This window comes from Corvus kubaryi, unplaced genomic scaffold (assembly GCF_017639235.1).
Source record: "Corvus kubaryi isolate FWS band 111438036 unplaced genomic scaffold, C.kubaryi_AGA036_p1.0 37397, whole genome shotgun sequence".
NCBI lineage: Eukaryota > Metazoa > Chordata > Aves > Passeriformes > Corvidae > Corvus > Corvus kubaryi.
Genome location: NW_024581136.1, coordinates 12,305,717 through 12,318,384, shown reverse-complemented (window position 1 = coordinate 12,318,384; position 12,668 = coordinate 12,305,717). Strand labels below are relative to the sequence as shown.

Sequence of the window (12,668 nt, the reverse complement as noted above, 5' to 3'; positions counted from 1 at the left end):
AAACCAGGGCTTGGGTGGTGAGAACTTGTCTGGTTTTAATCCCCCTCTATCAGTCAGGCTAATAAAAGACATCATCTCTCCCCACAAGTCTAGCAGTGCCCAAGAAATACTGGAAAGGGCACTTCTTTGAGTGAAAGGCTGATATCCACAATGCTGGCAGCTGCAGGTCTGCACTTCAAATCAAACCACAGACAGAGGATTTCTCTCTCCCTATTTCCAAATCCTAAATGCAAAATCTTCAGCACTGCCCTCAAGACTCAGTTGTCCAGCACTACCCAACAGCCTACTCCATGCTACTGGCTCTCCCTGCAGGCAGCCACACATCCCAGAAAGCCAAAGCAATGGCACCACTGGAAAACCAAAGTGAGAGAGGGCACTGCTGGGGCTGGGGGGGTCCTACACACCATCATGCTGGCATTATAAAACAGATGGACCTGTGACCACAGCTGGTCACACTGCTTAGCAGCTGGCTCCTCTGCACGGGAAGATCTAAATCCCTGCTTATGAGAGCCCTTGGGTTTGTTTTGTTTTGCCTCTTCAACTAATAAAGTGCTTCCAGAAAGCACATGTGAGTTTCCAGTCTCAGACTTATTACTAGGGAGCTGGGGAATGAGAAGGAGCACATGCATGCTGGGATGATAGAAGTTCTTGTTCCCTATAAAATCAGAAACATCTGTTGCAGCCAGGACTAACTCACTGGCCAGGTTCAGAGCAGGTTAGGCAGAGCAGCTCTCATCAGTGGACTTGCTGTAGCAGCTCTTCAAGGAACAGAAGGGAAAAATTGGTCAGCCAACCAATGGGAAAAAGGAACAAACCCTGGTCAAGCATAATCCCGTATCTTCACAAAGTTACATGAACAGTTTTGTTCCCTTCAAACAACTTCATTCTGCTGGCATCTTGCTTTGGCTGTCCCTTAATTCTTAGTTCAGGTTGGTTATGACCACCGCTGACTCCCAAGGTGATCCTTCTCCCACAAACAATCCAATGAGGAGGGATTGTATTAACCAAGAGTGTCCACTAGAGCTGGTAGGAGGATGCTGAAGTCCAACAATGGAGTGGGCTCAGCAAATCTCTTGCTTGTACACTAAAAGATACTCAAAGGAAATAGGCAATTCGTTTATGAGCCAAGCTTTCTGCTCAGGAGTTGTATCAACACTTCCATGAATTCAGATTTCGAGCAACTCTTTGTTACTCAGCCTGAGATTATCAAAATATCAACACCCTGACAACCTGCTGGTGTCAAAAGTGAATGTCTTGAAGTCCTTGGACTCAACATGAAGACAGGCTTACAGTTCTGATCTTTGATCTCCAGTGTAAAATAGGACCAGTAAAACATTACAGGGATTTATGGCTGAACTCTCACTCGAGCTGCTTCACACCTAAAATAACACTGTAAGATGTGCCAAAAAAGAGGAAACTGTTTAGGTTTTCTTGCTTCTTAAAACCTGATACATTCTTATTTCAAAAACTTTTGACTTGTATTAAATAGACCACTAGCAATTACACAATAACTCCCCTTCTGGTTCAGGAAAATTAAATATGTGGCTTTATTTAACTTCTTTGGGAGGATTAGCATGGTGCTAACCTCTCACAGAATCACAGCTGTCTTAGGAAACAGTTTCATCAAAGGAAAGCATATTTTCTACAAGAGTCACGCTACCATCTTGTTTCAGACAGCCTGGCTGCTTTCCTTTGCCCATACCCTCACTCCTTTTCATCTCTTACAATTAAAATATTGAAAATTTCATCATCTAACCTAGTTTGTTGTTTTAAAATTTATTTTTTGCAGGGCAAAAGTGTGGGTAAAACACTAATCCTGACTGCTGGGCCACAGTAGTTGAAGATGAATTGAAGATTAGGGGCAGCAGGTAACTTATGTTGGCATTGCACAGGACTGGCAGTGCTGGGGGGAAAAGGCGCTTTGAAAGAAAATTCCATTTGAAAGAAAATTCTGCATTCAACTAGATTTTCATGAAAAATGTCTCCTTTCTTTATAAAAAATCTTCCTTCTCCCTTGACTAAAAGAATCACATTCCCTCAAAGCACAGTATTTTGACTTGGAAATACTGCCACAACATCCACCCGGAGCACAGCTTTGCTGCCTCCAGTGACACCCCCCCTAGGCCAGCCCACATCTCCCATCACTGAGTCATCTGTCAGAGGGGGAAGCAGAACACAGCAAAAGCCAAGGGCTTATCACTGGAGAGACTGTAGGATTAGGAAGACTGGTGCCAGAACTGCTGTTTCCATGAGATACACATTGCTTCCCACTCCTGGAGAACAGCAAGGCACAGGGAACGGGGGTCTCCCAGCACACAGCAGCTGTGTGCTGTTGGTGTCACCACCACTGACCCAGCGGGGACACTTCGGCATTCCTGTCATGGCAGTTCCACAGGGAGCTGAAACCCACCAGACTCCCTGAGACCCCCAAAGCTGTGCCTTGCTGCTTCTACCCAAAGACAGCTATGGAACAGCTACTAAAGGTTAACAGCTTGATATCAAACCATTAATTTGATTTCACTAGTGTAACATAAATCATTTTATCATCCAGAAAGTGTGGAGAGGACACAGGAAGCTACTGGAATAAGCATCATTACAAAAACCTCCCCGGATAACAACCCTGAAAACATCCAGGAAGGGAAGGGATGGAAAGAATCACTCCTAATCCTAAGTAGCAAGTAGGATGTGTCTATTTATTATAGAAAAGATGTCCTGTCATTCCAGAGGGCTGTGGAGACAAGGACTTCAGCCTGATTAACTGGGAGTGTGGGGAGAGGCAGATTAATCTGCCCCATGAGACTGCTTCAACACTCCTCTTCACGCAGCTGATGCCTCAAGACAACACAGGACACTGACAGCCAAGTTTTCCAGCTTCCCTACACACTCAGTGCCAGTGCTATCTGATGGGCTACGAAGAGCTTCTGCACATTCAACTGAAAATGAGACAGCCACAGACAAAACCTACATGTTTTCTGTCCAACAGTGTTAAACCTGAACCTGTTCATCTTTAAAGTTTAGAAGTCAACTTTAAACCTAAGCTTAATATTTGATTCTGATAAGCTAGAATCTGTGTAATTTCAAGCATCTTTTCATTGCGTGATGAAGGAACACCATTCCTCCATTATTTGGGATATCCACATAAAATAAGAGTGTGAACCTTTAGTTTTACCTCAAGGTATTTGTTTTTAAGGGTGTTTTACATCCTACTCTGACACAAATCCACTTCTGGGAGGGATTAGTTGGACTCTTGCACCAAAGACAAAACCCTCCATATCTGCCAATTTGAAGCCCCCAAGAGCAAAGCAGAGGAGCCAGCTCAGGTGTGTCAGGCTTGGCTCAGGTCAGCACTGAGCTGGTGAGCCCTGGCACACATGGGGCACTCCCTGACCACAGACACAGGGTCACAAGCTACTGCTCCACCCTGTGCTCTCTCCATAAGCGCCAAGACAGTGAGCAGCTATGTCAGCTTCTGTGTTTCCATCAACTTAATCATTTTTGTAGGTGTCCTGCAATAACAGCCGGATTTTGATCACTAGCATCTCAAAACGAACCTTGAAAACGAATTTCTGGTAAATGGAAGGCACAATCATCAGACAGACAAAGGAAAAGCTGTCCTTACCTTCTGCACCAGATAGACACTGGTGGCTCTTTCACTCGCTACTTTATCCAGTGCTGTTTCTTCCGGTACGAAGTAGCTCACATCCGCGATGTGGACTCCCACTTCCAAGTTCCCTGGAATTGCACAAGTCAGTAGGCTGTGAGTAGAAATGAACCACTGACATATTTAACTCTGCCTCCTCTCCCCCTCCCCCAGCGCTAGTGCAACCTTTTTGCTTTATGCCAAAATCACACAAAACTGATACTTCTTTCCACTTCTTCCACCTGGGATGAAAACCATGGTCTCTCAGGATGCTCTCAGATTCACCACCGCTGTGGCTACAACATACGATGGAATATAGACAGAAGCGAATCCTCAAGCACAGTGGAAATGTGAAAACCCTTCAAAACCATGTGGATAAGTCTCTGCAACTAGAAGCTTGTAATACTGAGCCCAGTCTTCATCCCTTTGCTGTCAGTCAACAGCATGAAAGAAAGATGGGACCCCACCTCACAAGCACACAGGCAATGCAGGATCCTATTTCCCCAGTATGGAGCAGTCAGTCACACATGCTTTTGGGTTCTCAGAACTGCACTTGCTCCCACTTCACCCTGGTTGAGCCCAGATTGCTGCTGGGGACATGGGAAGTCTTCAATGACTCTGGATCAGGCTATGCAGAAGTGCAGCTTTCTACTAGAAAAATATTTCCACTGTTACCCTGCCTTTCCTTCAGATTTGGCTTTTTATCCTTCAATTAGAGTCCAGTTTAAAAGCATCTTAAGTCAAAAGTTAGGCTAGAGAGAAGTACTACTGAGGTTTATCATGAGGTTTTGGCAGTAATTCGGATTTGGAAGTAGTGATCATACTCAGCTTTGGAAGTAATTAGTACCTGGGTCCAAGAAATTCTGGTGTGCTAATCCTCAAAGCAGCCTATTGACCTTTGTTTTCTCTGGAAGGACTAGGCTGGATTTGAGGTGCTTATTTGTAGCATAGTTCTAAGTGCAGTGGGTTCCTAATTATAACACTTGGTTCTTTAGAGGAATTCACTAACCTCTCAGTATCTATAAATATTTCTTCTTTCCTTAATTTTTTTAAAGAGACAAAGTAATAAGATCCCACGCTGGTGAAAATCCTATTTATTTATACACCTCACAAAGAACATAATCAAAGCCCTTCTCCCGAGTGTCACGTTTTTGAAGGATAAATGGTTCGTAGCTGTTGTCATTAAGCAGTACATGTGCCTGTGTGCCCTTCTGATGGATACCAGCACAGGATTTCAGCAGAGTGGGAGTGGTAACAGATGAAGAGAAAGCATAAGAAGGTTCAGCTTTGTACTAGGGGGAGCCACCCAGCCCACTGTGCCCCAGCTGGGAACCCAGGGAAATGAGCACCAGCCCACCCTGCACAACTGCCTGACTTCATAACGATTTTAATTTTATTAAGCCATGTTTGCACAGCACTGTGAGTACATAAAGTGTAATCTTGCTTTTTGAGCAGCTTTTGTGCACTTGACAGAGTACAGATGTAACAGCAGCAGAAATGCACAGGGAAGGGAGGAGGGCCAGGGTTTAGATGTGCCCACATAACCTCCAGTCACTGGAAGGGCCTGCAGAGACTAAATGTGATGGCAGCAGGGAGAGAAGGCAATAATCCCATCGCACACCATGGGACAAATTCCACTACTCGTCAGGAAGCTGGGAGCAAAGACTGCAGGTTAAATGGTTCACCTCAGAAAGCTGCCTACAGCTGTGTTGTGATATTATCACATGCCTTGAAAGCTGCTCTACATGGATTAGGCATCCAAGCCTGAAACTACTTAGACAGTAAGTCTTAGACCAACAGTTCAACCAACAGGTTTAATATTACAGACACTCGAAGCCAACACACTCAGAAGGTAAAAAAATATTGAATACTTTGAAGTCAATATTGTAATGTATTGACCCTGCAGGCAAATATTGACTAAAGGAAAAGGAGAGGGGGTCATTACATCATGCCTTTAATCGCACTTTAATTCAATATGTGCACTGTTACATACATGAACTTTTTGTCCTCGATAGAAAATCGACAAACCAAGAAAGATCTCACTGCATTAGATAATAAAACATGGAGTCAGCCAATGAAAACACGCTGAGTAGAGTTAAATTTCATTCAGGTTTCCCACCAGAGCTTCTAAAAGCCGGGGTCAGCTTGAGCCCCTTGCTTTTGAACTTTTAATGGAAATTCTATCAAAATATTTTCTTACATACATTGACATAATGCAAACTGGCAGCTCTTGGGTTTGTCTTGCTCATGTATGAATCACCCTATCTCCCTCACCCCCAAAATATTCAGACCAAGAGAACTTGAAGATACAGCACAGTGATCAACCAGTCTGATTTCTCTCAAATCATTGCTTTTGAATGTGCTAGACAAAATACCAGCCTAAGCCTGCACAGAAATACCTTCCTGCTGCTTTCTCCTGGTTTATTTGCTAATTAAAGTGAAAGAGCATTGTAGGTAGGGAAATACTATTCACTAGAATTCTGTTTCAGGTCCACAAACGGTTTTTCTAGTCTCATTAATTTTTATGACAAAGTCACAAAAGGAACATTTCACATTGTAAGTCTCATGTTATTTCCCAAGGAAAAAAAAAAAAAAAGAGAGAAGAAGTGGCCTAAAAGGAAAAGAGAATTTAACCAGCAGTCATGGAGTAAAAAAATCTTGTCAAAGAGATCAGAGGAAAGGGGTAAAGGGTGGACACCACATGGACCACACACCATAGGCTACTGCACATGGTCTACTTGACCTCCATTCTGATGAAAAAATCTACTTTTCCAGCAAAGCGAGGCTTCAAACCTTGCCATGTAGCTCTCCATTGTGACAGACTATTTATATCCTAAATTTCTTAGAGAAACAAGTACTTTCACAAACCACAGATTTGTTTCATCCCGAATTGTCTTACAGAGAAGTTAAAGCTGCACAACAATCCCTTAAGCTAGGTATACGCTACCAGTTTAAGGTTAGGGTTTTTTAAAAGGAATTTACATAAAAATGTACAGGAGATTAAGCCAGACTCATATGCTGCTATTAAAGCGAGAGCTGCAGGGAGCATCTATTGCAATGAAAAATGCTGAAGGCACTTGGATGGCTTCTTTCACTCAGGATCTCTGGGACTCTTACATTTAAAATAATTTCATCTGAAAGTGGGTGCAAAACTGTCGTGCCATTCAAACTCTACCACTGCAAAGCTGCTCTTGGGAGATGTTTAGCAACAGGGAACGCAGTTTAGAATCGAGCAAGGCATGTTTTGTTAACCAGCTGAACCCTATTAGCTTTTCTCTGAAACTACAGAGATGTGGTGACAGAGACAGATGGGAGACAAGAGCATTGTCTGAAATTACACCATGGCATTGCAAAACCCAGTGAAGAGGCCTTTTGCAATGAGGAGCTCTCCTGAGAGCTGCAAGTAGAAAGGGAAAGGGCTGGGCACTCAGCCACCCAAGCTCCTCTTGGGCCAGTGCTCTGTGCCAGCAGGATAGGATTTGTTGTCATCTTACTGCAAACAACACAGTTGTGATGCCACATGCAGAGAGGACAATTTAGCTTTTTATTTACCATCATCTGGCTGTGAGAATGGCAGAACAGAATGGACCTGTGTCTTGCCAGCTTTCTGGAAGCCTGAATCCCCTCTCAGAGCTCACCAAGTGACAGAGCCATGAAAGGCAGGTCTCCCCCAGCACGACGGACACACGGTTGTTTTGGAGAAGATTTGGCTCCTTGAGCTGAGGATCTGGCTTGTTTGAACCCACTCCAAAATCTCGTGTGCATTGATATGATGCTAAAATCAAAGGAGAGCAGTGACACCTTGCAGAAGAACAAAGAACAAGCTGTTCCTTTTTTTTTTTTTTCATTTTTTTGCTGATGATCTCATTCTCTATGACAAAACAGTTCAGAGAACTTCTCTCCTTCTTTATTGAAAAAATTACAAACAAAAAGGGATTAGTAAGAAGGAGCTGGAAGAGAAGGAAAAGGCATTTTCAGCCTGTAAATGCTTCATAAGAACTGCCAACCCAGTAGGCCACATCAAGCATTTGCCCCTGGAATTAGAAAGTTGAATTGAATGCATTTGAACAGTATGTGAGGGAACACAGAGGAAGCAAATCCCTCTTCCCTGTCTTCAGTGAAGAATTTTAGGGCCATATAACTTAAAAGTGCAGCTCTTCAAGGATAAAACATCAGAAAGTATTTCTCTACCATGCAGACACACTCCTGTTTTTTTCCATCTCATCTTCAAGCATCATCATTCTTAGGAAGGAAGTCAAACATGAGCAAACGTGTTAAGTCAACTTAAAATCAAATACCAGGGGTTTTTGTATTAACCTCTGTCTCCCACACTGTCTTCACCCTTCAGTGAGATACAGAAGAGTTCAAAGCAAATTGCAAAGTGTTTGCTCTATCCAGAAAATAGCCAACTACCCACCTGCTGCCAGCAGTTCAAGGCAGTCCCAAGCTGTTCCCTGTTTAGACCCAACTCTTGCAGCAAATAATTACAGCTCTTTCCCATTCCAAAGCCCTGGGGGTATCATGCTGTTGCTCTTATCTGCTAAGCAATATTTAGTACCTTGCAAAAGTATGAAAAACTTGCATAAAGAGAGAGAAATGAGGCCTTTAGCCTACATGCATGTTTTGCTGCTATTGGCAGTGCTACAGAAGACCATGGGTCTTCATCAAGGGGGAGGACAGTGTCTGCCACAAAGGGTCCCAGTTACAGAAGGGACAGCCAGAGGGGCTGCAGACCATAAAGGGGTGGACATAAAAGTAATGTAAGTTGCACTGAAGCAGAAATTGGCACCAAGACTTGGGGAAGCTGCTGGAACCAGGTAGGGGCCGTCACAGACCTTTAACACACACCTTTAAACAGAGGACCTGACCCAAATATTTCTGCTTCTCTTTGGCATGTGTATGAACATCTACAGCTCAAGAGTTACAGAAGTGACCGTCTTGGGATAGAGAGAGAAGAAAAGAGAGAAAAAAGAATGACTGGTGAGGAGAAAAGAGCAAGTGGGAAAGCAAAGAAAGTGTAAGATCGAGAAGTGGAGGAGAAGAGTTTAATAAAAAATAAAAGTGGAACCACAAAAAGAACAAGTTATTTGTCTGTTCTGGAGCCTGAAGACAAAGGTGGGTGGCTTTAATTCTCAGCTGAGGTTACTCTTCCACCAAAGAAAGCCAAACTGTTGTTCAAAAAATCAAACAGTGTGTTTTATTTATTTTAAAATAATAAGGAAAGTGCTTAGATTTTACTTGTGTGCCCTAGGGCCATTTTGCTTTTTGAAGACTCGGTGCAACTGAGCATAAATCCATTAACTTGTTTATCAAGAAACCAAATTTTTTAAATTATCACATGATGGCCCTTTAGCCAACTGAAATGCAACTAATTGCACCCTTTTTCTGAGCAAGTAATAGCTTTTTCCTTCTCTAAAGGTCTCTTACTTCACATAACCTCAAAAGAAGACTCTGGCAAAAGGATCAGATCCTGTACCTCAAGAGCAGGATAAGTCCCCAGGGCACAGAGCAGCAACTTTCCCATCCAAACATTTTCATCCACTTAATAAATGTTGCAACAACTTCAAAAAGGAAAAACTGTCTGCCCAAACAAACAACAAGCATCTCTAAAGGGTAACAATCCAAAAAATGCTACAATACTACCAAACCTCTCTGCCACTGGTTTGCGTGAAAAATGTCCCACAGAAACAACCCACTTCACCCACCAGCCATAGAGAGATTTTGAGACCATCAGGAACAGCCTGGCCAAGGTTTCAAGAAATTTCAGTTCTTCTTTGAACTACGCTTGGTCACCTTTTTGGGGATCTGTAGCACCCAGAGAGGTGGCCACGGTCAGGCCCTCAACATTCACATGGCAAAGAGAGGGAGATGGCACACGCAGCGTGCCAGCACCAGACTGTGAAAGTGCTGGCTGGGTCTGGGCTTTTGCTTTCCTTCTTAAATCACAATTAAAACCTTCAATCTTCATCGTCTCCTTAAGGAACTGGGCTGATGTAAAGATAATAAAAGCTGTGACTTTTCTTATTTAACTGCTCAAACTCAGGAGCTGGGAGATGGACCAAATCCTCAACACGAGCAAAACAGAGATTGGCCCCAGTTACTCCAAGCTGAGAAACAGCATGACATCACAAGCGAAGGGAGAAAAATAAACCCCAAAACATCTCTAAATATTAACTCTCCCCATATCGAAAGTCTAGGTACTTCCTCAACTTCCCAGAAGTATCTGAGAAACCACTGACAGGAATGGTGACAGTGCAAAGTGATACTTTCAGCAGTTCTAAGAGAATCAAAAAATATTCAGTTTTTCACAAAAATAAAGCATAACAGGGTTTTTGTTACTTTCTTCTTTTTTTCTTCAAGTTAAAAGGTCAGTGTTGGACACCAATGATTCTAAAATCCAGAACAACGTGACTCTTAAAGCACTGTTTTACTCTTGTCAGCTACCCTGACCTTTGGCCATTTTTGTCTCTCGCATCAACTGAATGTTACTGAGACAACTACAATTTTACAAACCAATTTGGGACTGGCTCTAGATGAGGTCCAAAACAAGACTCATCTGTTCATTGAGTGCAACAAAGGACAAGTGAAGATGAAAAGCAGAAGTATTTTCTAGAGTTTTCCGTGAGCCATCAGCAATTCTTAAAATAGTTTCAGAATTATGAGGAGACTATATCTATTACTAAATTAAATGCTGAAAGCAGGTCTTTCATGTGAATTGCATAAAATTTTTGTCTGCAGCAGCTAATAAATCCAGCAACGTCCCAAAACCACTTAATAGAATTTAAAAGCCACCTTTTATACCTCAAAACAAAGCCAGGACACCTTCATAAGGTGGCACTTCCTGTGCTGTGCATTACAGAACCCTGAGTTTTACACACAAATCAGCACAAGCCCCTGCAGGAAAGGTGACAGCCCCTACATCTGAAGGGGATGCTCAGAGATGGCTCTTGGTCAGCATGAGTCACTCTCAGGCTCTCAGGAGAGTAGGAAGGCCAATCCTCCCATGGGAACATGGGGTAGATCTTTGTGCTGGTGGTGTTCTCCCAACTTCTAAACTCCCATGAGCTGGAGACAACTATGCTGGCATCAATCAGGTCTCCAGACCTCACAGATCATATTGCATCACTGAGGCAGAGTAACACAATGAGTTTCCTGTCCTGAGCGAATCGCATCAGCTCTTCATCACCTTGTGACAGAAGATGCTGCCACCCAGAAGGCACCTACTACCTACACCTGTCCTGAAAACTACCTTAAAACCTGATGCAATAACTCTGGAAAAGAATGAAAGAGCTCTTCTGTGCAAGTGGTACTACTGCACCATTAAGTTGGATATTTATGCAAGAAAGGAATTCTCCTGAGGGAAAAACATTAAATACTGAAGACAGAATTCACACAGCATGTACAAGATAAAACATTTAACTGCAGACTGAAGGACACAGGCAACGATATCCAACAGAATAAGCACACTGAATAAGGATTTTTTCACACTGCTGAGCAATATACAAGCAGAAGAACACAGATGAAAGCAGGACAAAGTATTTTAATAGTAAAAATCAGGACAGAGCACAGAACAGCTGCGGACAGACAGTATAATGATGGAAAACAAAGGGAACATGACATTTCTTTGATATATCAAAGGTGTCCATTGGAAGACTGAGACCAGACACAGTGGTTCCTTATGCAGCAATGCCTGCATCCCACCTTCTGCCCATGCAGGTTTTGTCCCCATTCCTGTGCTGGCACCTGCTTACACTGCAGAGGATCACAGCAGAGCTGGTTTCCTCTGTGCCTGCACGAGTGCCTAGCAGACCTTGTGAGGTGCCAAAACAGCAAGTTCCACTTGGAGGTATAGTAAACTCTATCGATTTCTTTGCAAGACTCAAGCGTAATGAGCAACTTAAGAGGAGCTACAAACCTCAAACACGTAAGATTTATCCACTGAATGCCATTACTTACTATATGGTCATGTCTGGGAGAACCTCTAGATGACTACTTACAACTTAGACCTAACATGAATCTTTGCCATGCAGACTCAAATTCAACACTTGGAGGATTGATCTTCCACCATCCATCAAGACAAGATGTCAAGCAGGACACAGAGGCAATGGCTGGGCTGCTATGACTCAGATTCCTGGCTCAGAAAGCAACCTCTGCTGGTGGGGAAGAGTTACCAAGGCAGACTGTCCTGAGCTCTCTCTCCCAGCAGCCTCTTAGCAGTGAGGTTTGCAGCCAACATGATGAAGGTAAAAGGACAATTTCTGGTATTCACGTCATCAATTGTTTATATTCCAAGACTGATTCGAGAGGCTCTATCAGGAAATCAGCAGTCTTTGAATTTAAAGAGATGGGAAGTGACACCCAGCAACTTTCAAGATGAATTACAGTATTTTTGGGTGTAGGATGTCATCCTCTTCCTGAAATGAAGGTTTAGAGTAGGAAGGGACCAGCCTCTCTCTACTGCTAGGTCAGTCCCTTTTGTGATATCTCTACTATACACAGCAATCCAAGGCTGAGTGAGCATTCCCAGGCATTCAAAGAGACCTTGGGATGTAGCACTAGGCCAAACACATACAATGTACTCCATAGAACAGCCTTGACATTTCAACTTCTTTGGAAACAGAAGGAAGCCGCTGAGATTTCACTTTTAGCCATCCAACTCTTGTTTATTTTTGGAAAGATTTCTAAAACATTTCCATCTACACCTGGTTTTTCTCTTTTTGTGTAACTAGCATAATAGTCAACTATCAAGAAATACTGTAGTGAATTACATACAGTGTAAGATGTTTTTCCTGTTCATCTGGGTTCTGAAACCCTGCATCGCAATAAATAACAAGTTAAAACAATAACCCAGTGATTCTGAGGGATCTTGCCATTTCAAAAAGTTGATAATAAAGACTACATACAGCAGTAACTCCTTGGTTGCCTACATGTAACAGAACATATGACTGAAGATAACCACCTGGGAACGTACTCCCAGCTATTTGTACTCTTTCAAAGTTTATCTTCCTCACGTATCCTCTGACTCTTA

General features: G+C 42.9%; 1 protein-coding gene across 3 annotated transcripts in view; it reads right to left on the bottom strand.

Annotated features, from left to right (window-relative positions):
• DIS3L2 (DIS3 like 3'-5' exoribonuclease 2) overlaps positions 1-12,668 on the bottom strand; it is a 184,646-nt gene that overhangs the window by 69,899 nt on the left and 102,079 nt on the right. For all 3 annotated transcript variants that reach the window (XM_042041857.1, XM_042041858.1, XM_042041860.1), the window contains exon 12: positions 3,620-3,732. In XM_042041857.1, coding sequence (XP_041897791.1) covers positions 3,620-3,732 — 113 coding nt within the window. The remainder of the gene's footprint in view (positions 1-3,619; positions 3,733-12,668) is intronic.